Source organism: Balaenoptera ricei, chromosome 19 (genome assembly GCF_028023285.1).
Source record: "Balaenoptera ricei isolate mBalRic1 chromosome 19, mBalRic1.hap2, whole genome shotgun sequence".
Taxonomy (NCBI): domain Eukaryota; kingdom Metazoa; phylum Chordata; class Mammalia; order Artiodactyla; family Balaenopteridae; genus Balaenoptera; species Balaenoptera ricei.
The window spans coordinates 45,320,388-45,347,816 of NC_082657.1; the positions used below are offsets into that span (position 1 = coordinate 45,320,388).

General features: G+C 44.1%; 1 protein-coding gene across 5 annotated transcripts in view; it reads left to right on the forward strand.

Annotated features, from left to right (window-relative positions):
- Positions 1-27,429, forward strand: part of DUS2 (dihydrouridine synthase 2) — a 43,506-nt gene that overhangs the window by 5,820 nt on the left and 10,257 nt on the right. For 4 of the 5 annotated variants that reach the window (XM_059903975.1, XM_059903979.1, XM_059903976.1 and 1 more), the window contains 8 exons: positions 261-388; positions 13,755-13,800; positions 17,451-17,542; positions 18,355-18,398; positions 19,571-19,631; positions 22,837-22,884; positions 26,626-26,691; positions 26,869-26,939. In XM_059903975.1, coding sequence (XP_059759958.1) covers positions 263-388; positions 13,755-13,800; positions 17,451-17,542; positions 18,355-18,398; positions 19,571-19,631; positions 22,837-22,884; positions 26,626-26,691; positions 26,869-26,939 — 554 coding nt within the window. In that variant the 5' untranslated portion in view covers positions 261-262. The remainder of the gene's footprint in view (positions 1-260; positions 389-13,754; positions 13,801-17,450; positions 17,543-18,354; positions 18,399-19,570; positions 19,632-22,836; positions 22,885-26,625; positions 26,692-26,868; positions 26,940-27,429) is intronic. The other variant, XM_059903978.1, reaches the window with a different exon arrangement.

A 27,429-nucleotide genomic window follows, 5' to 3' on the forward strand; every position in this document is an offset into this window, starting at 1 on the left:
CTTTTTCCCCAATGGAATGAAAGCTCTACCAGAGCAGGAATCTTTGTCTGTTTTCTTCTCTAATGTATCCCCAAAGACTAGGACAGTGACTGGTACAGAGTAGACACTTAATAAATATTTGTTGGATGCATAAATGAGCATGCATTGTTTTATGATAAGAGAAAAGGAAAACCAAATACTCTGTGTTGGAAAGAAGGAAAGCCTGCTCTGGATAACAGAAGAGATTTTCTCCATTTGAATTTCTGACTCTCTTTCTTCAGGAATGATTGTGAACAGCCTCTCTCTGTGTTACCACAACAAACTCATCTTAGCCCCTATGGTTCGGGTAGGGACTCTCCCAATGCGGCTGCTGGCCCTGGACTATGGAGCGGACATTGTGTACTGTGAGGTAAGGGGCTCGTGATCTTCCCGGAGAGCTCTTCCACAGGTGCAGCCTCCCCATCTGTGGGTGGGAGTGGTCAGGAGTTAGAGGAGGCAGGATGGGCTCTCCCTTCACAGGTGCCCACTGAAGGCAGCAGAAGACAAACACGCAGGAGTCCTGTGAGCCCTGCTGAGGACCAGGAGCCTGGGCAGCACGGAGGCATTGTGGGACACCTGGGCCAGGTGGCTAGATGAGCATCGTGTCAGGTCACTGCTGTGACCCCCATAGGAGTTAATACACATTCAGTACATGAATGAGTGAACTCAAGATCAGGAAGAGGAGGAAAAGGACCAGATTCAGGCCAGGAAAGCTGGATGGGGTTGGTTTTGGGAACCATAGGATTTTCTGGTGGCAGTAGCTAGTGGACCAGCTACTGGCCAGCTGCTGTGTAAGACTTCAGACCCAGGTTTAGAAAGCATCTTCTAGGAAAAATAGAGTTACAGGAGTAGCTGATACTGGATAGGGATGGTGAGCAGTGGTTCTCAGTTGGGCATGTGTCAGAATTATCTGGGCAGCTTCCCCCGCCATCCCCAATCCTGATATGTCCCTCTAGCGGGTGTGAGATGTTAAAGAAACCACCCCAGTGCTTCTGATATTTCCATCTTTAAGAGCCACCTGTGGTGGGGTGAGGACTGTGGCTATAAAAGGGAAACACAAGGAATCCTTGTGGTGGTGGAACTATTCTGTGTCAACATCCTGGTTGCGATATTGTACTACGGTTTTGCAAGATGTTACCATGAGGAGAAATTGGGCAATGGGTACATAGAATCTCACATTCTTACAATTGCATGTGAACCTCCAATTATCTCAAAATAAAAAGTTTAATTGAAAAGAAAGCCACTGGTGTAGGGTCTTCCCTGGTAGTCCAGTGGTTAAGACTCTGCGCTCCCAATGCAGGGGGCCCGGGTTCAATCCCTGGTCGGGGAACTAGATCCCACATGCATGCCGCAACTAAGAGTTTGCATGCTGAACTAAGAAGCCCGCATGCCACAACTAAGAGCCTGCATGCCGCAGCTAAACATACCGCATGCTGCAACTAAACACACCGAAACGAAGATCCCGCATGCCGCAAATGAGACCCGGCGCAGCCAAAATAAATAAATAAATATTAAAAAAAAAAAAGAAAAAAAGTTTAATTGAAAAGAAAGACACTGGTGTAGGGACGTCGCTGGTGGTCCAGTGGATAAGACGCTGCACTCCCAATGCAGGGGGCCTGGGTTTGATCCCTGGTCAGGGAACTAGATCCCGCAGGCATGCCGCAACTAAGAGTCTACACGCCGCAACTAAGAAGCCCGCATGCTGCGACGAAGATCCTGTGTGCCGCAGCTAAGACCCAGCGCAGCCAAAATAAATAAATAAAATAATAAATAAATAAATAAATTTTAAAAAAGAAAATTACCTGATTAGGGGACAGCTGTGGCACATAGATGTGAACACTTGAGGGGTTAATGGATTGAGGAGTAAGCAGCAAAATGAGGAAGTAGAAATAAGGCTGCTGACTACCCCCCAGAAATTCAAGAGGTGAAGGGAGGAAGTGTATAGCTGGAGGTGAAGGAAGATGAGTGAATGGAGTTGTTTGTTGGAAACTTGCTTGTTTGTAGCGTAGGAAGAAGGACTTAACAATGAGGGGAGGCCTGAAGATTTGGGGGGCATTAGGGGGATTTGTAGGGCCAGGTCTTGGCGGGGACAGGATTCTTGACGAGGTGGTAGGACCTGCCTTCCTCTGAGATAGAGCAAGGAGGAGAGGGCGAAGATGATGAAAGGGAGGGAAACTGAGGGGTTTTGCCTGAGAGAATTGTTTTACAAGATGTAGGAAGCCAGTCTTCTGTTGGAAATGAGGGTGGCAAGTGTGGGCTAGGGACCTGAGGAAAGGAAGTGAAGGTGTTTTGGTCCTATTCCCATGGGGAATGGGCACTGGGAGATGTGCCTGGCAGGCAGGTGTGCACAGTGATACTGGTTTGCAGCTTTGTAGGAAGGAGAGCTTAAGAAGCCTGGCAGGGGGATGCCCATGGCAGGGATTGGCATGCCAGTATCTATAGCAGGGCAGGGGCAGAGGCATCTAGGGTGCTGACAAGGTGAAATGGGAAGGAGGGAGTATGTGTTGTCCAAAGGTGGAAGTCAGAAAGGGATCTTCCAGAGTTCAGGGTCACAGAGACCCAAGACCTGACTTTTAAGTGGTTTGTCCAAGTAGAGGTGAGGAGGCCCCAAACATGTGAGCTGGGCTGTTAGTGTACATCCATAAAGCTTCCAGGCTGCCAGAACGTGCCTACGGCAGGAAGGAGCCTGTTCCCAGGGGCCAGTCCCAGGGGAATGTGGTAGTGCACTGAGCATATTCATCTGGCCACTCAACCCTTGAGCCTACACTCTGGCCCCAGGGTGGTCAGCCATGGGTTAGGTATAGCCTTTCCTGGCCAGCACTCTCCTTGGCCTCCAGAAAAAACCTCTTGGATTTGGAGGGGGATTGGGAGGAGGAACTATGAAGAATCAGGGACTCAGATTCTGAGGTCTGGGGAACCAAAAAGATGAAATCCCAGAGAACAGCTGTTACCTTTCATTACTTGTGATTCTCCTCCACCCCAGGACAGAGGGCGCATGCTAGCTCTTCATCCACTTAGTCCGTGTTTACCAATAGGGTCCTGTGGGGTGACTCAGACTCAAGGATGAAGCTCCCTGCTTCTTCCCTGCTGCCCCAACTCCATCTCTGTCCAGCTGTAGCCCCCCCATGGTTGCTTCAAGGCCCGGGATGTATAGTGTCCCTCTCCTCTCTACCTGTGCTTCGCATACTGTCTCCATCAATTGTTTGCTTACTCTGATGACCCTTCGTGTCCCTACTCTCCCTAATCTTGTGCTGTCACGAAAAGTAAGAGTGGGTCCATTGAGTGCTAACCCTTTATTTTCAGATTCATTTATGTCTCTGCGGTGGCCATCCTGCTGGTTTCTTCTGTTAGACCAAGTGGTGGTAAGGGCTTCAGGCCTTTAAAGCACCAGCTCACCTGGGCTCAAACTTATTCTGGGGCAAGATTCTGAGGGTTGCTAAAATTGAGGAAAAGGCAGTAGTGCCTACATTGACATATTCAGCCTCCTTGGCCTTCACTTTTCCTGTGCGAGCAGCATTTTTCTGGGACCCCAGTGGGTGGAGTTGTATTCACTTGGAGATAATGTGGAGTGAAACACCAGGATGGAAGTGAGTGAATGTATGACAGCACGGTGTCTGCTCTAAACAGCCACTATGTGTTTATAGCCCTGGGGGAATCAGTCTGTGATGAGGTCACGGAAGCTGGGTAGTGAGAAAGAGAGCTGACCCGCAGATTCTGGATGCTTCATCAGCTGCTTTGTTGAGAATTCTTAGGGTTGTTTTCAAGCACTTGGGAAGTCATGGTCCCAGGATTTATGTGGTGACTTCAGAATGTGACTCTCCTCATTGGTCAAAGCTTGGTTTTCCTCATGATTGTGACTAATCCATTCTTCCAGGGCTCTGCTTGAGTTTGGAGCAGAGTAAATACTGATTAAAACCCTTTGTATGTTTGATGAGCTCTTGCTCTGGGAGAGTCAATATGGCTTATGAACAAATTAAGGGACCTCTGCCAGAGGAGACCTAGGCCCTTTACCCAGACCTAGCTGCTGTGGAGCAGAGGCCGGCGGGCAGGCCGACTGGCCCCTGCCTGTGGTGAGTAGGTCTCTGGGAACTGGGCCCTGAGTACTGGGAAAGGTACAGCATGGTGCCTGGTGCCCCCTGGTGGATCCAGAGTTGCTCTTCAGGCCAGCTGTGTAGATGATCTTACTGTGTTCACCTGAGGTGACCCATCTGCGGGTTAGATCGTCAAACCACACCATCCACCTCTCAGGACCTAGTGTAGGACCTAGGGCATACCAGGCATACAGGCACCTCCTTAAAAGGCCTGCAGAACCCTCAGCAGTTGGAGGTGAAGAAAGGATGAACCAGCTCAGCAAAGGTTAAGGGAGCAGTAGTCTGATTCCCCACCAAGGTCTGCCCTATTGACGGAGTTTTCTAGGGGTTCATCAGATGTCACTTAACTATTCCTTTTTTAAAAAAATTTATTTATTTATTTGTTTTATTTTTGGCTGCGTTGGGTCTTTGTTGCTGCGTGCGGGTTTTCTCTAGTTGTGGCGAGCAGGGGCTACGCTTAGTTGCGGTGCGCGGGCTTCTCATTGTGGTGGCTTCTCTTGTTGCGGAGCACGGACTCTAGGCGTGCGGGCTTCAGTAGTTGTGGCTTATGGGTTCTGGAGCGCAGGCTTAGTAGTTGTGGTGCACGGGCTTAGTTGCTCCGTGGCACGTGGGATCTTCCTGGACCAGGGCTTGAACCCGTGTCCCCTGCACTGGCAGGTGGATTCTTAACCACTGCGCCACCAGGGAAGCCCCCCTATTCCTTTTTATAAGAACAATGGATGGACGGACCATGGATTGTCATACTGAGTGAAGTAAATCAGACAGAGAAAGACAAATATCATATGATATCACTTATATGTGGAATCTAAAAAAATGGTACAAATGAACTTATTTACAAAACAGAAATAGAGTCACAGATGTAGAAAACAAATTTATGGTTACCTGGGGGAAAGAGAGGGGGATAAATTGGGAGATTGGGATTGACATATACATACTACTATATATAAAATAGATAACTAATAAGAACCTACTGTATAGCACAGGGAACTCTACTCAATACTCTGTAATGACCTGTATGTGAAAAGAATCTAAAAAATAGTGGATATATGTATATGTATAACTGATTCACTTTGCTGTACAGCAGAAACTAACACAATATTGTAAATCAACTACACTCAAATAAAAATTAAATAAAAACCAAAAACCAAAAACAACAGGACTCCAGTGGCCCAGACATGAGAGGACACCTACCTTTTAATAGGCAGGGTGAAGGGAGAAGGCAATATTCTTAAGAAACTTTGATTACCAAAATGGGTACTTAAATTTTTTTTGTGTGGTAAAAAACACATAACATAAATTTTACCATCTTAACTGTTTTTCAGTGTACTGTTCAGTAGTTGTGAAACAGATCTCCAGAACCTTTTCATCTTGCAAAACTGAAACTCTATGCCCATTAAACAACAACTCCCCTCCCCACAGCCCCTGATAACCACCATTCTACTTTCTGTTTCTATGAATTTGAATACTTCAGCTACCTTATGTAAGTGGAAATATGCAATATTTGTCTTTTTGTGACTGGCTTATTTCACTTAGCATAATATCCTCAAGGTTCATCCATGTTGTACTATGTAACAGGATTTCTTTCCATTTTTAGTCTGAATAATATTATATTATGTAATATGTATACTATCTTTTGCTTATCCATTCATCTGTCGATGGACATTTGGTTTGCTTCTATCTCTTGGCTATTTTGAATTGTGTTGTGAATGTAGGTGTGCAGATACTCCTTTGAGATCCAGCTTTCAATTCTTTGGGACATATATATATATACCCAGAAGTAGGATTTGCTGGATCATGTGGTAGTTTTATTTTTCATTTTTTGAGGAACTTCCATACTGTTTTCCCTGTCTTTTGCACCAATTTACAATCCCACCAGCAGTCCACAGTTTCTAAAATCTTTGCCAACACTTGCTATTTTCTCTTTTTTTTTTGATAGTAGGCATGCTAATGGGTATGAGGTGATAGCTCATTGTGGTTTTGATTTGCATTTCTCTGATGATTAGTGATGTTGAGCATGTTTTTATATGCTTCTCGGCCATCAGTATATATATATTTTTTTAACATCTTTATTGGAGTATAATTGCTTTACAATGGTGTGTTAGTTTCTGCTGTATAACACAGTGAATCAGCTATATGTATACATATATCCCCATATCTCCTCCCTCTTGTGTCTCCCTCCCAACCTCCCTATCCCACCCCTCTAGGTGGTCACAAAGCACCGAGCTGATCTCCCTGTGCTATGCTGCTTCCCACTAGCTATCTATTTTACATTTGGTGGTGTATATAAGTCCATGCCACTCTCTCACTTCGTCCCAGCTTACCCTTCCCCCTCCCCGTGTCCTAAAGTCCATTCTCTACGTCTGCGTCTTTATTCCTGTCCTTCCCCTAGATTCTTCATAACAATGTTTTTTTTTTTTAGATTCCATATATATGTGTTAGCATACAGTATATCATCTTTGAAGAAGTTTCTATTCAAGTCTTTGCCCAGAATGGGTAATTTTTTAAAACTTAGAAAAAAAATTATTTATGGAAAAAGTTGCAGGAGTGGACAAAGAACATCCATATACCCTTTACCCAGACTGACCTACTGTCAACATTTTGCTTGATTTGTTTTATAATTTGAGCTCTCTCTTTAATATATGTATTTTCTCCTTAACTATTTGAGAGTAAGTTTCATACACTATGATATTTTACTTCTCAAATACTTCATTGATATTTTCTAAGAATAAAGTCATTCTTCTATACAATTGTTATACAGCCATCATCTTCAGTAAATTTAATACTGATACTTTTTTCTGATCTATCCTCCATATTCTAGTTTTGCCAACTGACCCAAAATTGTTCCTCTAAGCATTTTTTAACATCTTTTTTGAGATATGGTTCACATACCATATAAATCAACAATTTAAGGTGTACAATTCATTGGCTTTTGGTGTATTTATGAAATTGTGTATCCACCCTGCAATCAATTTTTGAACATTTTCATCACACCAAAAAGAAACCTTATATCCATTAGCAATCACTCCCCAATTTCTTCCTCCCCCAGTCCCTGGAAACCACTAGTCTACCTTCTGTCTCTATAGCTTTGCCAGTTTGGGACATTTCATATAAATGGAATCATGTGATATATGGCCTTTTGTGTCTGGTTTCTTTGCATTGCATATCATTGCATGTATCAGCACTTCATTCCTTTTAATGACTGATTAATAGTCAATTGTATGTTTATACCACAATTTGTTTATTGGTTCATCAATTGATAGACATTTGGATTATTTCTACCTTTTGGCTATTATGAACCATGCTGCTATGAACATGTGTGCACATGTTTTTGTGTGGACATGTTTTCATTTCTCTTGGGTATATACCTAAGAATGGAATTGCTGGATCATATGGTAACTCTATGTTTAAACATTTGAGGGACTGCCTGACTGTTTTCCAAAGCAGCTGTACCATTTTGCATTATCATTAGTGGTGTATGAAATTTCCAATTTCTCCATATCCTTGCCAACACTTATTGTCTTTTTTTTTTTTTAAAGAAACAGAGAACCTTTTTTTTTTTTTGGCTGTGCAGTGCGACATGTGGGAGCTTTAGTTCTCCAACCAGGGATCGAACCTGTGCCCCCAGCAGTGGAAGCTCGGAGTCTTAACCACTGGACCGCCAAGGAAGTCCCTTACTGTCTTTTTGATTATAGCCATCCTAGTAGCTCTGAAATGGTATCTCACTGTGTTGTTTTTATTTTTAAAGATAGGTTTCATTTTTTTTTTTTTATTTTTTGGCTGCACCAGGGATTGAACCCAGGCCCTTGGCAGTGAGAACGTGGAGTCCTAACCACTGGACTGCCAGGGAATTCCCCTCATTGTGGTTTTGATTTGCATTTCCTAATGAATAATGATGTTGAGCATCTTTTCTTATGTTTATTGTCCATTTATATATCTTCTTTGGAGAAATGTCTGTTCATATCCTATGCCCATTTTAATTTATTTATTTTTAAACATCTTTATTGGAGTATAATTGCTTTACAATGGTGTGTTAGTTTCTGCCGTATAACAAAGTGAATCAGCTACATGTATACATATATCCCCATATCCCCTCCCTCTTGCACCTCCCTCCCACCCTCCCTATCCCACCCCTCTAGGTGGTCACAAAGCACTGAGCTGATCTCCCTGTGCTGTGCAGCTGCTTCCCACTAGCTATCTATTTTACATTTGGTAGTGTATATATATGTCAATGCTACTCTCTCACTTCTTCCCAGCTTACCCTTCCCCCTCCCTGTGTCCTCAAGTCCATTCTCTATGTCTGCGTCTTTATTCCTGTCCTGCCCCTAGGTTCATCAGACCTTTTTTTTTTTAGATTCCATATATATGTGTTAGCACACGGTATTTGTTTTTCTCTCTCTGACTTCACTCTGTATGACAGACTCTAGGTCCATACACCTCACTACAGATAACTCAACTTCGTTTCTTTTTATGCTATGCCCATTTTTAAATTGAGTTATTTGTCTTTTTATTCTAAGAGTTGTAAGAGTTCTTTATATATTCGGGATATTAGACCTTTATCAGATAAATGATTTGCAAATATTTTCTCCCATTCTGTGGATTGTCTTTTCCACTTTATTATTTTTTTAAAAGACTTTATTTTTATTTTTATTTTTTTAAATAAATTTATTTATTTATTTATTTTTGGCTGTGTTGGGTCTTCGTTTCTGTGCAAGGGCTTTCTCTAGTTGCGGCGAGCAGGGACCACTCTTCATCGCGGTGCGTGGGCCTCTCACTATCGCGGCCTCTCTTGTTGAGGAGCCCAGGCTCCAGACGCGCAGGCTCAGTAGTTGTGGCTCACGGGCCCAGTTGCTCCGCGGCATGTGGGATCTTCCCAGACCAGGGCTCGAATCCGTGTCCCCTGCATTGGCAGGCAGATTCTCAACCACTGTGCCATCAGGGAAGCCCTATTTTTATTTTTTTAAATTTTATTTAAGTATAGTTGATTCACTTCGTTGTTTTTTTTTTTTTTTTTTTTGGCTGCATTGGTGGTTCGTTGCAGTGTGTGGGCCTCCCACTGCGGCAGCTTCTCTTGTTGTGGAGCATGGGCTCTAGGTGCATGGGCTTCAGCAGTTGTGGCGCCGCGGGCTCAGCAGTTCCGTGGCATGTGGGATCTTCCCGGACCAGGGATTGAACTCATGTCCCCTTTGTTGGCAGGTGGATTCTCAACCACTGCGCCACCAGGGAAGTCCCTGATTCAATTTATTGATAGTATCCTTTGATGCACAAAACTTTTTAATTTTAATGAAGTACAATTTACCTAATTTTTTCCTTTGTTGTTTGTGCTTTTGGTATCATCTCTAAGAAATTATTGCTTAATCTAAGGCCACAAAGATTTATACTTAGGTTTTCTTCTATGAATTTTATAGTTTTGGCTCTTACACTTAGGTCTTGGATGCATTTTGAGTTAATTTTTGTGTACGTTATGAGGTAGGGATCAAAATTCATTTTCTTGCATGTGGATATCCAGTTGTCCCAGCACCTGTTAAAAAGACAGTTCTTTCCCCAATAAATTGTCTTGATACTCTTGTCAAAAATCAGTTGGTCATAGATGTTTTGGTTTGTATCTGGACTCTCAAATCTATTCCATTGGTCTGTGTGTCTATCCTTATGCCAGTACCATACATCTTGATTATTATAGTTTGCTAGTGGGTTTTGAGATTAGGAAGTGTGAATCCTCCAACTTTATTCTTCTATTTCAAGATTGTTTTGTCTATCCTAGGTTCCATATGAATTTTAGGATCATCTTGTCAATTTCTGCAAAAGTGGCAGCTAGGATTCTGATGGTGTTTGTGTTGAATCTACAGATCAGTCTGGGGAATATTGCTATCTTAACAATATTAAATCTTCCAGTCGTTGAACATGATATGTCTTTTTTTAAAAAATATTTATTTATTTATGTAGTTGGCTGTGCCGGCTCTTAGTTGCGGCACAGGGGATCTTCGTTGCGGCATGCGGGATCTTTAGTTGTAGCATGTGGGATCTAGTTCCCTGACTAGGGATCGAACCCAGGCCCCCTGCATTGGGAGCGTGGAGTCTTAACCACTGGACCACCAGGGAAGTCCAGATATATCTTTTCATTTATTTAAATCTCCTTTAATTTCTTTAAACAATATTTTATAGTTTTTAGTGTACAAGTCTTTCACCTCCTTGGTTTCTGGCTGTCATTGTTTCTCATGAAAAATCAGTTGTTAGTCTTATTGAGAATCCCTTGTACACGGTAAGTCACTTCTCTCTTGCTGCTTTCAAGATTATCTCTTTGTCTTTGATTTTCAGCTGTTTGATTGTGATGTGTCTAGGTGTGGATCTCTTTTAAGTTTATTCTACTTGGAGTTTGTTGAGCTTCTTGGATGTGTAGATTAATGTTTTTCATCAAATTTGGGAATTTTTCTGCCATTATTTCTTCAAATATTTATTCTATCCCTTCTCTCCTTCTGGAACTCCCATTATTCATTTTGGCAGTGATTTTTTTTTTTTTTTTTTTGAGTGGGCAATCACACAGTTTGTCAATCTGAGTTTATTTGTGTTTCTGAAAACAAGAGATATACCAAAGATTCTTTAACCAAACTGGAGGTTAAAAGACTATGAAGATAGGCCAGAGATGGGGATGGAAAGGTAGCATGGAGAGACACTGGTGATAAGCAAGATCAGCTCAGATAGAGAAAGCAAGCCAAGTGGAATGCAGGAGATGAAGGTAGCAGGATGTAATAGGAACATAACATGTGACAGACAAGGAAGAATAAGCCCATATATAATAAGGCACTTCAAAATTAAATGCTGTTCAAACATTGGGTAGCCATATGAATAAAAAGTGACTTAGAAAGGGCCTTAATTTTCAGATAAGTTAAAAAGCAAATTAGTTTTAAAAAGAAGACAAAAACCAATCAAAATTATATTCTTTTTCTTAAATAAATTTATTTATTTATTTATTTAATTTATTTTTGGCTGCATTGGGTCTTCATTGCTGCACACGGGCTTTTCTCTAGTTGTGGTGAGCGGGGGCTACTCTTCATTGTGGTGCATGGGGTTATTGCTGTGGCTTCTCTTGTTGCGGAGCATGGGCTCTAGGCACGTGGGCTGCAGTAGTTGTGGCACATGGCTCAGTAGTTGTGGCTCGTGGGCTCTAGAGCGCAGGCTCAGTAGTTGTGGCACACAGGCTTAGTTGCTCCGCGGCATGTGGGATCTTCCCGGACCAGTGCTCAAACCCACGTCTCCTGCATTGGCAGGTGGATTCGTAACCGCTGTGCCACCAGGGAAGCCCTAAAATTATATTCTTAACTGTGATGGAGATAGATTTGGGAACTAGAAGGCATTGTTTGTGGCAAAATTGGAGTTGTCTCTTCTATAGAAATAAAATGATATGTATGATAAAAATTGAGGAAGTGATATTGATAAAGGAAAAATATTTGTGATAATTGAGACAGAAAAATAACATCCAATTTGACAAAGCATAGTTTTTTTTCTGCACAACTTGTATAGATGTAAAAGGCAGTTTGGTAGGAAGATGCACGGATGATACAGTCTACCACGTGGAAAAACAATGTTTGTTTTCACCAATTAAGGAAATGCAGTGAAAGAAAACCTATGAGGTTCTACTCTATAACCAAAGAGCTAACTAAAATGAATAAAATTGGTAAACAATAGTGTTGGTGTGTGGGTGAGCAGGCACACGTGTGGTTTTATTGATGACAATTTAAATTAATTTCTCCACTTAACAACCAGGTGAGCATCTGCTTGCATGTAAGGCATTGAAGTGGCTCCAGCAGATGTTCAGTGAGCACTAGCAACGTGCTAGGTGCTAGTGATGCAAAGATGAATGAGACTGTGTCCAGGTCCCAAAGGCTCTTTCGGTGTAGTGGGGAGACAGAAAAGAAAATAAGACCATTCAAGGGCCATTTTGCCTCAACTCCTCCTCTTGGGGCCCTGAGGAGGACCTGGTCAGCGTCCTCAAAGCCCACCTGTGTGTGAACCGAGAACCTTCCTCAGGGCGTTTGTTGTCTAATGGTAAAGGTACGACAGGTGCATCTGTAACTAGCATACAAAGAGGAAGTGGTCAGGCTGTGAAGGTAGACTGGGCAGGGGGTTTGAGGAATCCCGAGGAGGACAAGTTACTGCTGGCAGGAGTGGGGGCCCAGCAAGGTTTTGCCTCACTTTCCCCTGCTTGTTCTTAGCCGAAGCTCAGCCTGGCTGCAAGCCTTCTTTTTATAAGCACAGGCCACTCAGTGCTGCCCACTTGTCCACCTGCCTTCTTGCCTGCCCCTGCAACCAGGATCACTGCCTACAGGGGCTCTGTGTTGGGGTCTGTCCGTCGCTTGGGACACCACACTGATTCTTGGGGCTTGGATGCCAACCGTGCATCCATACTGCTTGGTGGTGGTGATTAGTGTGGTCGGGCCTGGTGAGCATCAGATACTTGATGACCTGGATGCAGCATAGAGAGAATAGCCACAGAAACACCTAGAGCATGTTTTTTTTTTAAATTCTTTTTAAAAATATATATTATTTATTTATTTATTTGGTCGCGCCAGGTCTTAGTTGTGGCAGGCGGGCTCCTTAGTTGTGGCTTGCCGGGCCCCCTGCATTGGGAGCTTGGAGTCTTAACCACTGCGCCACCAGGGAAGTCCCATAAAGCATGTATTAACCTGGATGGTGGATATGCTGGGGGGAGCCCCATGGATGCCATAGGACACCTTTGGCCACTTTAGCCCTAAATGCTCCCATGAGGGAGCAAAGGCCATTGTGCTCACCCGGCTGGGGTTGTGACTTGCTGAGGCTTATAGGGAGTCAGTATGGGGATGAGTTCCAGGGCTGAGAGTTTCTTTCTATCTTCTTCTGCTCTCCCAGAACCCCTGGGCAGGAGCTTCTGGGCAGTGTGACAGGTTCCTGGCTCTTCAGGTCTGTCTTTCACATCTATTGAAATGATCACTGAACAAAGCAGAGCAGCCTTGTCTCCCACCAAGAGGTAGAGAATGTCAACCCTTTAGGAGACTTGAATTTCCTTTCGTTTTTTATGATCCTGGTTTTGAAGAACTCCCTTTTTCCTTTCTTTCCTTAGTCTTTGAATACCTCCAGAGCTGAGGAGCTCACCCCTTTCATTTCCACAGAGTGTGACCCAGGTTGAATAGGGCTTTTAGACTTTTCTTTCCTGTGTCAATCTCAAATCTTCCTCCCTGTGCTTCTGTTCACTGGCCCCACTTTTGTCCTTGGACGTTTCCTGGGAGCCCTTCACCTTGCCGTTTGCATATGGATGAGGTGGGAGGTTCTTTGAGGGGATGGACTGGAGCTGAGACTAGTAGGTGAGAAAAGTCCAGGTGTCCACATACTAGGCTATTGTCTGATCTCTGATTCCCTGAGTGGCTCAACCCTTCTAGGCCCGAGACTCTGCAAGGTCCCTGGGAAGAGCAGCTGATGGAGGGGAGCTCACTTAGGCCCCTGCTTGCCATGCTTGGTTGGGGAGGACAGCACTATGTGTCCCCAAAGCCATGATTTGATGTTGGTAGTAGGGTGACAGGCCAAGCGGCCCCCACCAGGTGTGTGATGAAGGGCTTCCCCACTATGTCCAGGACCTATGTGTCCAGGACTGACATGTGCCCTCTGATTCCTCTGCAGGAGCTGATTGACCTCAAGATGCTTCAGTGCAAGAGAGTTGTCAATGGTGAGTGCAGCTGTGGTCCCAGGATTGTGCGTATGCCCGGTCATGCCCAAACTGTGCTACCACTGACCTTGCCTGGGTATCAGTGTCCTCCAGGGTGCTCCTTGCCTGTGTAATTTTGTGGATCACATGCTCTCTTTTTTTTAAAGATACATTGATTATAAGCCAATTTTTAAAAAATTAATTAATTAATTAATTTTTGTCTGCATTGGGTCTTCATTGCTGCGCGTGGGCTTTCTCTAGTTGCAGCAAGTGGGGGCTACTCTTTGTTGCAGCGTGCAGGCTTCTCATTGCAGTGGCTTCTCTTGTTGCAGAGCACAGGCTCTAGGCGCACCAGCTTCAGTAGTTGCAGCACGTGGGCTCAGTAGTTGTGGCACACGGGCTTAGTTGCTCTGCAGCATGTGGGATCTTCCCGGACCAGGGCGCGAACCCATGTCCCCTGCATTGGCAGGCGGATTCTTAACCACTGCGCCACCAGGGAAGTCCCCACATGCTCTCTTGAGAATAGTCACTGCTCTCCAGAGACCATGACAAATAGCCAGATGTGAAACAGGCTGAGAATGCCTTCTACCCACAGGCTTGCTGGCATATAAATCACCAGGTTTCATAGTACAGGAGGGACCTTTGGGGTCAGGATGGCTTCGGCACTGATCCTGGCTCTGCCACTCACTAACTGTGACCTTGGGCAAGTCACTTGACCTCTCTGCCTCAGTTTCTTTAGCTGTAAAAGGAAAATCATAATCCCTGCTTTACTTAAATTACAGGGTTGGAGTGAGGATCAAATAAGATAAGGGACATGTAAGACCTTTGCAAATGGAAGTGGTTGTGCTGAGTTGTGGTTTTGCTTATACTTTATTGATGAGGCTGATTCTGCTTTGATGAGAGTTGTAGTATTGTTTGAGGTTTTTGAAAAGTATACATGCTTGTGAAATCTTAATATAAGTTCACTAGAACTTTTGTCAATTTTTGTCAAACAATTTTAATTGTTTTAGATTTATATTTTCTTTGTGTTATGAAAAATTCAATGTTATAGATGTATATAACCTAAAAAATGAAAATCCCCCATAATCCCATACTTGAAGAGTAATCACAAGGAGAATTAACATGTACTTTTTACACATTTCGTGAAGTGTGTGTATAAAAATATGACATGTTTATATATACTCTCTCCCCTATACACACACACACTTGGGATCATGATACACGTTTTGCCACTTACTTTTCTTTTCTTTTTTTTTGGCCACACTGCGTGGTACACGGGATCCTAGTTCCCCTACCAGGGATTGAACCCATGCCCCCTGCAGTGGAAGCGCAGAGTCCCAACCATTGGACTGCCCTGGAAGTCCCTGCCACTTACTTTTCTATTAGGACATTTTCCCATGTCAATACCTATAGATGACTGTGTCAGAATTGATTTCGCCAGTGCTTTAACAGGGGTTTCAGTATTTTGATGTTAAACAGAAAAGCATAGTATAAACACACTAAGTTTTTGTCGTTCTTCTCTCAGACTGCTTACTGCCAGTCATGAGAAGTCTCTGCTGTTGGTGATCACTTCGATTACCTCTCCCAACATGTCACTGCCTTTACCCCACCTTTTTAACCATCTAATCTGTTTGTTGCTGGGATGATAATAACAGCTTCCCTTTATGGAAGTGCTTTACGTGCATTAAAGATCCCATTTATTTCTCAGAATAGCCTTTGAGATAGGCATATTCTCCCATCTGCCACATTGGACCCTTCCATGTGGTAGTCATCTTTGAAAGCTAATAATGTTAGTACCTATTGTAGAACTTCATTATGAAGAGCATGAGAGATTCTTATTGTTTGCAATAGTTATGTTCTATAAAGTTGCTAAGATCACCAAATTAGCGAATACAGAACCATTGCTCCTAGGGGAAATACAGAGTTAGGTTCCTGTAAGCCTCTGGTCACGCTCATTCATTATGTAGTTCAGATCAATATATAACCTTGTTTTATGTGTCTTTCTGTTTAAAGACACATTATTTAACATATACTGTTAATTCATTAACATCGAACTCACAGTCAACAGCACTATGATTTCATGCCTGAATAAAGCTTGTCTAACACATTTATTTTCTCCATAAGGCACACCACAGCTTTCTTATGCTTAGGAACACTAGATAGCACTTCAGCAGTATGATTGGGGCCATTTTAAACATTGAGATCACCAACAAAAAGCACAAAAATGCAAAAAAAAAAAAAGTGGCATTAAATATACCACCATAAAGACACTTGTTTGCAGGATGAGAGCTGAAACAAGAAGGCAGAATGTTGCCTTGTTTGACATCAGCTGGGAATGTGTGCATTGGTGACAGAAATTTTTTGCAGTCTGTGAATGACCACGAAAACACCACAAGTGTTGATTTGGGGGTTACAAATAAATTTAGCAAGCAGGCAAATTTGCAAATACACAACTGCAAATAATGAGGATTGACTGTAATATGGTAAATCTCCACTCACAGTACCTAGCACATGATAGATAAGTAATTAAGAACAGCAACTTTGCTGAACTTCAGAGTGACATCTTCTGGGAAAATTTGGGCAAAATCTGAAGCAAAGATAAGGTTCCTCTTATCTTTGTACATCTTTTTTTTCAACGTTAAAAACATTGCAAAATGTCATTTGCAGCAACATGGGTGGGCCAAGAGATTATCATACTAAGTGAAGTAAGTCAGACAGAGAAAGACAAATATCATATGTTATCACTTATATGATATCATATGGTATCACTTATATGTGGAATCTAAAAAAATGATACAAATGAACTTATTTACCAAACAGAAATAGAGTCACAGATGTAGAAAACAGACTTATGGTTACCAGGGGGGAAAGGGGTGGGGGAGGGATAAATTGGGAGATTGGAATTGACGTAGACACACTACTGTATATACAATAGATAACTAATAAGGACCTACTGTATAGCACAGGAAACTACTCAGTACTCTGTAGTGACCTATATGGGAAAAGAATCTAAAAAAAGAGTGGATATATGTATATGTATAACTGATTTACTTTGCTGTACAGCAGAAACTAACAACATTGTAAACCAACTATACTCCAATAAAAGTTTTTTAAAGAAATGTAAAGTACAGATGATTCCAAAGATTCATGAGGTCACTTCTAGCTGAGCAGAAAAATTTCTTCTAAAAAAGGTCATTTCTGGGTTTATAGACTGAAGGAAACGTGGGAAAAAACCCAATTATATATGAGAAAGATATTCACAATATATTGTATCTTGTGTTATTTTGAGGGTTCCATAATAAAGTAAACATTGCAGAAAGAAGGAACCCAAAGCAATGAATAATTCATTAAAAAATCTTTTTCTCAAAAAAAAAAAAGTGCAAAATGTAAACACCATGCAGAGAAAGTGCATAAAACACAAGCACACGGTTTAGTAAATAACTGTAAAGCGAGGGACCATGTAACTCACCATCCTTAGGTCAGGGAATAGACCATCATCAGCACCTCAGAAGTCTCCCACGTATACCCTGATTTCTTTCAAGTATAGTGTACTTCTAGCATCCCATTTTTCCCTTCAAGGTGATACTTTTGTTGTGTTTTCTTCCAGGGGTTAGGCGAGGTTGAACCTGCTTCTTCACTGAGTGGCCCTGTATGTTTTTCTTTTCTTGCAGAGGTGCTCAGCACAGTCGACTTTGTCGCTCCCGACGACCGAGTAGTCTTCCGCACCTGCGAAAGAGAGCAGAGCAGGGTCGTCTTCCAGATGGTACCATATCCCGGGACAGAGCGAATTTCCCGTCTCGTGCCTTGTGCCGGGCCAGTGTTACCTGCCTGGGCTCCATTGCACAGTGGTCTTCAGTCTTCCTGAAGGCCCTGCTTTAAACGGTTTTCAGAGATCTGCTCATGAGCGATTACACTGTTGGAGATGGTTTATGGAGATCAAGCTATTAGCAGTCTGTTACGTGCCTCCAGTCTCAAATTTAATTTCCTTCATTGTAGGGATTGGCTATTTGGCATGACATATATTTTTATTCCCTAGCATTGGTTGTTCAGATCATGGTCTTTGTTTTGTGTAATCTGTATATATTTCCCATAAAAAGAAATTAAGTTTCTTGAAGAGTAGTTAAGATTTGTGTTAGGATTGTAGTGATTCTCTAGTTCTCTTCTCTCGCTTTGGGCATTTCTCGGTATTTTTTCAGAAATACTTCCTGAATGATGTTTAGGTTTGTAAAAAATTGATAACAATGAGTAGCCTTATGATAAAGCAAATATAGCAAAATGTTAATTGTAGAATCTAAGTGGTGGGTATATGAATGTTCACTATAAAATTTTTCCAACTTTTTTGTATGTTTGGAAGTATTCACAGCATTGATGACATTTTCTCAGCCTTCCAGGTCCACTTTTGGCCTCCAACAGTGAGCTAGTCCCGTGGGCTAGCTGTTTGAGAGAATGCCAGCTGGACTCCCCTTGCTGATGTGTGTGTGTGTCTGTGTGTGTGCATGGTGTGCCTGAGCGTGTTTGTCTATGCATATGGACCTGTATCAGGGCAGTGGTTGATATAGCCTCTTGTGTTCCCAGGGGACTTCAGATGCAGAGCGAGCTCTTGCTGTGGCCAGGCTTGTGTAAGTTCTTCCCTGTTTGGTACTGTCTTTGCCGCTCTTGTGGGCTGTGAGGTCTTACTGTTCCTGGGGACTTTGGAGGTGACCACCCTCCTGCTTCCTAGTCCACTACTTTCTGTTTCCAGGTTAAAAGGCTCAGGTTCCCTTCTCTATTTGTTGCGTCCAAGGGCTGCCCTGGGACTCATGTGAACGCACTGTGTCTGGACCCCAGAGAACCTCTGGGTGGGAGCCTATTTTTTAGTGTTTATTTGTGAGGTTTCCTTTGCAGATACTCTCATGACTGTGAACTCTGTGGTTTTAAATCTCATGAAGTGTAGGTAAGACTTACTGTTTCCTAAATTAATGAAGGCAGGAGAGTAATGTGGTTAAGGAGAGGGGCTTTAGACTTAGACCTGGGTTGGAATTCTGGCTTTGCTACCTGCTGACTGTGTGACCTTAGGTAAGTTACTTAACCTCACTGAGAACTTAGCTTCCTCATGTATAAAATGATACCAATAGTACCACCTCCCTCTGGCGTTATAGGGAAGGGTAAATGAAATGATGCATGTAAATGTCTTTGCAGTATGTGGCACGTAGTGAGTGTTTAGTAAGTTGTTAGCTATTGTTATTAATTACAACAAGGGTGAGAAGGAACTCGGGCAGTAGTTGCTGCTGGTCACAGACTGGTAACTGTGTATGTAGCAGATGATGAGGAAAGGGTCCTTTCTACATCTGAGACTTGTTTAGAGGAAGCCAGCTGTGCAGCCTAGCACGCAAAGACAGTCCTCCACTTCCTCCAGAACCAGTGCTCTGGGAAAGGGCTCTTGTGCTTATGTCACTTTTGTGCATTATGGCTTTCACCACCCAGTTAGAACTGGAACTCTGGGATGGAGTGCAGTGTGGCTGTCATTTGATATTCGAGTTATCTGATACAGCTCAGAACTAGCAAAATCCTCTACAACTAGCCCTTCCTACATGTGTGAGCACGTTATGTTATTCCTCTAGAGCTCTGCCCAGGAGGAGAGGCGGTTGCACATTTTAGAGACAGGATTTTTCAGCTTCTGTCTCTGAGGGTTGGTGTGTTTTAGAGGGCCAGGGAACATTAAGAATTCCATGAGCACGGACGCATACCTTTGACTTTATGTCCTACCCTCAAGTTGAATATTTATTACCTTTCCTCCTTCATGTTTTTCCAGAGAAAATGATGTGGCTGGTATCGACGTCAACATGGGCTGTCCTAAAGAGTATTCCACCAAGGTAAACTGATTTCATTATACTCTTCACAAATACAGGGTGCAGATTAAAGGAGACTGACAAGAGGTGATGACTAAGTACAGTACCTGACTCTGGACTAGATCCTGTACTAATGGGCAAAATGCTCAAAAGGATATTATTAGATCAACTGGCAAAATTGTAATATAGACCATGGTAGATTAGCTAAAAATACTGTATCAGTGAAAATATATGAAGTTGATAACTTCTGTGGTTATGTAAGAATATCCGTATTCTTAGAAAATACACACTGAAATATTTAGGAGTCAAGGGCTATGATATATGTAATTACCCTCAAATGGTTCAGGAAAAATTTTAAATGTGCACACAAACATATACATATATACATAAATAAATACACACACACACACACACACACAGACACACACAGCACTCGTGCCCAAGTAATAAAACAAATGATGTAAATGTTAAAAGAAAGAATAAAGTGAACAGGGCTTTGTTTTTTCATGAATAAAAATAGAGGATGCAATACATGTGTCCCCACTGTCATATCAGAATAGACCAGACAGGACTGCTATGGAAGCTCAGAGAAAGCAGCAGAAGGGCAGCCCTTAAACTCAGGATCCTGTGGGGAAATGTAGTCCTTGATGAGGAGGTTTGGGACTCTGCAGGCAGAGGGAGTGGCACAAGCAGGGACCCAGAGGCCAATGTGAAGTAGAGGCAGGGAACCTTGATTTGACCAGAGGGTTGGGAAGTGGGTAGTGAAGAGGAAGCAGAGGAACACAGGATTGAAAATCTTGGTTGGGACCAGATTAGCTGAACTTTGATTTTAGATACATCTGATCTTTTTTGAACAGAGAAGGCTTGTGATCAGAAACTTAGTTTCTTCCCCAGGGGAAACCAGTGTTACTAGTTTCTTGTGTGTCTTTCCAAATATATTCTATAAATAGAAATACTAATCTGGAAGCCATGTGTCTAGTGGATTCAAGTGGAAAGAGGCCAGAGGTCAGGATACAGATATCGGAGACGAGTGTTTTGGGTCCACAGGAGAGACCAGGGATGGACACAAGAGAAGCCAAATTGGAGCAGAATTTGATAGCACTTGGCTGGCAAATGATTGGACTGGGAGTGGGAGGCAGGGTGAGTGGTGGGGGTAGAGGGAGGAAAGACTGGCAGCCAGGAAGACGGTAGGTCTTCAGCGTCATCAGGACTGCTGGAGGAAGAGGATGTTTGGAACGGATAACAAGGACAGCTTGGGGTTGGCTGAGTGTGAGGCACCAGAGGGATTCCTGCAGGGCCGCCCCTGGGAACCTTATCACAGGGTGCGAGGGTCTGCAGTGTAGACATAACAGATGTCCCCATAGCCCACTGCCCAGAGTTAGCCACTCTGCTCTCAGGAGTTAACTTGGCCTGGAGACCTTTGATTTAGGCCAGGAGGCTGAAGACTGCCTGAGGGAAAGGCCCTTTGGATGCTTGAAATCCAGAGGGCCTTGTGGACAGCTGCTTCAAGGAATCGTGGAGGTTTGAAATTGTCTATGAGGAGTTGAAAACATCAGGCTCTGTTTTGCTACCTTCTAATTACTCCTTTGTGTGCCTGAGTTATGTACGGAGCAGAGTTGGAGTTGAAATTGTTGGAATACTCTCCCTGAGATTGTGGAGTGAAAAAAGCAGGGAGCAGAATTGTATAGGGTGTATCACCATTTATATGTGGGGGATGGGGAATGAAAATATATATTTACTTTTCTTTTTATACAATATATTTGGAAAGACACACAAGAAACTGGTGACACTGGTTTCCCCTGGGGAAGGAAGCTAAGCTTTTACTTGGTTTTGCATAGGGAATAAATTCCCCTTGCAGGGGTGCTCTTCAAAATAATTAACAGCAGTCACAGCACTGGCACTGACCAGTCAGAACAGATATGTGTGCTGTACCAGTACATGCCAGCTGAACATCTGCTCTCGTCTCATGGTTCAAAAACTGAAGTCATGTTAAAAAAATTAATTGAATAGTTTTCCCTCCTTCTAAGGAGGGAGAATTCTTACTCTTTATCCTTTTGAACCTTTAAGATTTTTAATATGTTGCCTATTCTAAAAAGCAAGTTAAGAAGTTAAATAGAAAGGGAGGAAGGAAGGAAATACCAATTGGAAAAGCCATTGTTGTCGAAGGGGCAGTGAGAGTGGATTTTAGATCCTGTGATTCAACAAGGAAGGGCCGGATCGTGTGTGAGGTGAAGGACAGACGGAGTCAGGGTGAGTGGCCAGGGCTTCCTGAAGGCCTGTAAGGTTTGTATCTGGAGGTAGTCCAGGGCTAGTAGCTCTGTTCTTTTAGTTCTCCTCTGAAATGCAGGCTCAGTCTGCGCTGGTTCTCTCTGGTTCTAATGTGTAGTTCTTAAACATGAAATTAAACTGTAATAACTGAATTTAAACCTTCTGAGCACATTCCTTGAGCATTCATTAGTACGTAGTCTATATACTTGACAGCATATATTTATTGGATTTGTTTTTCTCCCCTTCACCTCACTCTTAATGGGTTCAGATTTTTAACATTCTCCCCTCCTCCACTTATTAAAGTAATTCATACCATTGCCCAGGACTTGGATAATATAGAAAAGTACAAAAAAGAACAATAAAATCACCAGTAATCACACCGTCAAGAGACAGCCCCTGGTGTTAATGCTGAGATTTAAGTGACTCCAGGGGTTGTTGATTCCATTAGCTAGGGCTTTTGTTAGAGTTTGACATTGGTCTGGGTGCTCAGGACTGGGCTGGCCATTGTTGCTGGCAGGGGATCAGGGCCTGGACAAGGTTTGGAGGTTGTGTGCCTCTGAGTGGCTTTGCTGGCAGAGGTGGTATCCAAGCAAGTGACGGTAGGATAGGAAGAAGTTGCATTTGATCTCATTTCAAAGGAAGAATGACCCATTGTTTTTTTAAGGGCTTGGCAGATGGTGGGGTTTAGTTTATTAAGGCACTGAGACCCTGGGTAGGAAATGGGCAGTCCTGAAAAATGATTTTTTAGAACCCACTTCTAGATAGATCTGTGGGTCTTGCTGAGGGGATCAGAGTGCTGGCTTTTAGAAGTCATCAAGCTGATCCCTGATGTTTTGGGCACAGGCGATTGCCAGTGGACCTTGGTTCCTTGGAGGCAAGTGCTGGGGTACTGCCAGGTTGCCATACCACAGGGAGGAGCCACCCTCCTCCAGTAAGAGCCCCTCTGTGTGCTTTTCCTTAGGGAGGAATGGGAGCTGCCCTGCTATCAGATCCTGACAAGATTGAGAAGGTAAGTCCTGCATGAGTGAAAGCAGAGGTCCTTAAACATGCCTATGAACTAGAGTTGCCTGGAACACCTCCCCTACCCTTCCCCCAGATTTAGAGAATCAGTCACTCCACCTGGGGTCTGGAAAGTTTTTCAAAGGCTTTCCAGTGATTTTGACATATAGCCAGGTTCAGAAACCCCTGAGCCAGCCTGCAGTAGCCTTGGAGTTCCTTAAAAGCCCAGGGCTAGGGACATGTCAGGAGAGAGCCAGGGGTCCTGAGGACTCATTTAGAGCCGCCTCTGTATTGCCTCTCTCCCTTCTGAGAAGATCATGAGAGCATATGCCAGGCTACCTGTGGGTAGTGGGCAGGCTCAGTGGCTGTGTGTGTCAGGATGTAGGGGATTGCCCTCTCCCCGGGGGCTTGATGAGAGCATCAGTGGGTGCCCTGCACACTGATGGAGTCCACCATCAGTATGAGAGCAGGCCAGGCCAGGCCAAGGCCATACAAGGTAAGCTGAAGTTAGTCTCCTCTGATCTCCTTCCCTTGGTGATTCTGGTGGCCAGGTTTATGAGGCCTTAGGGTCAGGTTGATGTTTGCCACCAGTGTTGTGAGCTGCCAGTACATGTGGAGTGACATTTTCTGCCATACCACATGCACCTTTTACTTTCCTCTAGCAGTTCACCAGCTTTTTCCTTGCTGCTCCCCTTAGCTCCTTTGATTTCCTTTTCATTCTCCATCCCCACTTCCACCTCTGGGCTTTAAGCCTCCTAGTGCCTCCCATAGGCTAGAGCAACTTGGGATAAGGCACCACCATTAAGAGCTGCCACTGCTGTGTCAGCAGCTCAACCCTGTTATTCTTCCAGCCCCACTGTGTCTGGGATCTAGGAAAATTTGTGTGTTTATGGGCTAGGTGCCTCCTCATTTTTCCCGTGTGTGGACAGGCACAGATAATGACCTCCAGTCAGACACCTCTATGCAGGCTGGAGTAGATGTGGACAACTGTGGATTCCACACTTAGGGAAGGGGCCTCAGTAGCGGGTGGTTTGCTTCACAGCACATACATACAGGCATTTCTGTTATCCTCTGGCCTCCTGGCTTCTCCCGCCCATGCTGTTGGCTCTGTCCTCGCCACTGCCCTTCTTTGGGCACATTTCACACATGAGGCAGCAGACTTAACACCCCCCCTCAGAAGCTCAGTTCATTTCGTTAATTCTCTGGTTGGCAGGGTGGTCGGTTGAGCCAGGTCGGGCTAGTGGACAGGTTTTGCCTCGTGAAAGAGAGGTTGCAGGCTTCTACAGTAAAGCCAAATGAGACTCAGGAAGAGTGCGATGGATTAGATTCAGGCTCAAATTGTGCTGGCAAACTGGGTGAGCTGGATGAGAGCTTTGTATGTCCTTCCAGGCTTGGTATTTTAGGTCCATGGTTCCATCTGTGGGAGCATCTCAGGACCACCTTAGAGATTTTTTCAAAATAAGACTGCTTGTTTGGGGGTGATGAAAATTTTTGGAAATAGATAGTGGTGATGGTTGTACGATATCTTGAGCTAATGCCACTAAATTATACACTTAGAAATGGTTAAGACACACAATTGTATGTATATATGTTTTACCACAATAATAATTTTTTAAAAAGGATGCTATCTATTGAGAATTCTGCATACTCTTGGGGTAGACAGAGGCAGGGAGGGGGTATCAGTCTTTTGAAAGGCAGGGAGGGGGTATCAGTCTTTTGAAAAAGCTTCCCAGGTGACTCTGGTGTACCCAGTTTAAGACTCTTTATCAGTAATAGCCTCTCTCTGACCCCTGCCCCAGATTCCCTGGGCCCCTGGCTGCTCAGGGCATCCCCTTGTGTGCACTGCACTTGGGCCATGGCTAACAATCAGCAGGGCCAGGACTTGAGCTCAGTTCTCACTGATTCCCAGGCCTGTGCTTTCCCATCCTCCTCCCTGCCCCCTCCCCAACAACCAGGGGAGCCAAAGTCTGCTTTTCCTGAGTCAGCCAGTGGATCTGGGGAGACGTGCCTGCCCGTGGGTAGATGTGCCCAGATACCAGCCCGTCTCAGGTCCTTTTCCCCCACAGACTTTTCACGCCACAGAGACATGGGGTGTGGCTTGGATCTGGGAGAGTTGGGTCCAGGAGAGGTTCTGCTAGAGTCTGACCAAAAGACAGACTCTATTTGCCCTTTCCTCTCAGTGTGACTCTTGCAAAGGGCTAGGACTTTTCGTTACTAATTTCCTTCCTGGTCCTGAACATGCACGTGAAATGAACAGAAGATGAACTGAAGAAGGTGCTTAGAGTTGCTTGGATAAAATACCCCAAGAGGAAGTTCTGCAAAACAGAGAACTGGGTCAAACCAGCTGATGTTGCTTAAATCACCAGACATCAGAGGATTCTGAGTCAGCACTTGCAAAGGAACCCTCCAGAGATTGTATTGTCAGCTTGAAGGACAGGACTGGAGTGAGAATTTTTATTGTGTATCTTGATGGATCTGGCATTCCCTCTTCCTCCCTTAAAGGGTAGGTGCCCCTTTAAGCCCTGCCAGAGTCACCCTAGGACCTCAGGCCCAGTCAGCCTCCTGGGGCAGCACCTGGGGACTGTTCCTTCCTGTCAGTCTCTGGCAGTTGTGCCTGGGCCAGTAGGCCCTGTCTTGCCCATGATCTGTTCTGTCAGCCCAGGCTCTTGGTCTAATGTCTCCTGGAGGGGCCTGCCTTAGCCTGTCCCTGAGAGAAAGGCCTCCTTCACTGATTCTTGTCTCTGCTGCCCCCACCTGTCTAGAACCAGACTGGCAGCTGCTGCCTGGATGTCCCCTCCGCTCTGCTGGACAGGGATCCAGTTTCTTGGAAGAGGGCTCTTGGCATCACCTTCCCCCTAGTTTGCCTCGCCCAAAATTTTTGATGAGGGAAGAAGATAAAGATAGCAAGGTCACAGACATGCGGTGTCATCTACACCTTTCTTGATCTCTGACTCTTTGTCTGGACTTGCTACTTCCCTGACACTTTCCTGTGTGACTTTCTTGATCTTTATTTGGAGTCCTTTGCAATTACTATGCAAAATAAACACTTTTAAATATGTTGACTATGTTGTCTTTTCCTTTGCCAGTTTCATTCCTGTATATCTGACTCCCCTAAAGAGAGGGGGTACCTGAGGACAGGGCCCAGGACCTGCTCAAACTTTCCTGCTCACTCACTTGGCAGATCCTGGAACAGCACTCAGGAAACATGCCTTCAATCAGGAATGGAGCTGTGAGCCATGTGTTCTCAACCAGGGTTAGGCCTCAGAATCATTTTGAGGAGGGAATGTGTTGGGCAGAGTCTTTTGAAATCACATATTCCTAAGCCCTGTCCCTAGAGACTCATTCAGGAAAGATGAGGTGGAATCTAAGATTCTGTATTTCTTAGGCGCTCCAGGTGATTCTGATGTTTGCCCTGGCAAAGGATCACTGTGTTCTGTACAAGCATGCATGCAGATCCATTCATGCATTCATTCACTCACTCATTCATTCATTTACCAAATATATGTATACTGCTATGTACCAGGCAAGGGGCTGCTGGTGCTGGGGCTCTAGCAGAGAAAAAGGTGAACTCCTTCCCTCATGGAGCTTCCATGTATATGCGTGCAACAGGCGCATTCACATGGACATGTACATGGACATAAACATGTCCATGCCACTGGGCCGCACAGGTCTGGAGCAGAATTCATTAGTACAAGCAGTTGTGGTGTTTGTTCCAGAAGAGGCAGATGCTCTTGTATTCTCCCCGCTGCAGATCCTCAGCACTCTTGTTAAAGGGACACAGAGACCTGTGACCTGCAAGATTCGCATCCTGCCATCGGTAAAGATCTTACATCTGAAGGTCCATTTTCTCTGGGGATGCTGATTTGGGGGTGTGAATGATTCTTGAGGGGCTGAATTAGGTTTGGAGGAGGGGGTAGAGCTGAGCCCACTTTAGGAGCTGGCAGCTGCTCCCTCTGTGGCTTCAGTAAACACCCTGTGTGGTCCTTTCCCTCAGCTGGAAGATACCCTGAGCCTTGTTAAGCGAATAGAGAGGACCGGCATTGCAGCCATCGCGGTTCATGGGAGGTGAGTGGTTGCCTTTCTAGTGACTGACTTGCAGGGAGGTCCCTAGCCATCTTAATGATTCTTCACCAGACCCCAGGTGACTACCAGCTTCTCTTCTACATACACAGCCTAGCTCTGCTTAGCTCATTGACATCCCCTAAGTTCAGAGGGCAGTCAAACTCTTTATGGGGGTTGCATTTTTCTTTGTTTCATTCATTGAGCATCTACTGGTGGTAGGCACTACACCAAGCTTTAGAGATACAGAGAGACCAATGGGAAGAAGAAACACCCCTACCCTCAAGACATGTAAATGGTAGAGAATGAGTGATTTGCTCAAAATTACATCACGTAGCCAGGAAGTGGTGGAATTAGAACTCTGACTCTGAATCTCATTTTCTTTACACTACATTCAGCAATAGCTCCTCCCTTGAACGACCCCAGGCAGATTGCTCTTCTTTTAAAGGCACTGCCTCTTTTGTCTGCCCCTGTTGGACTGCCAGCTGTCACAGTG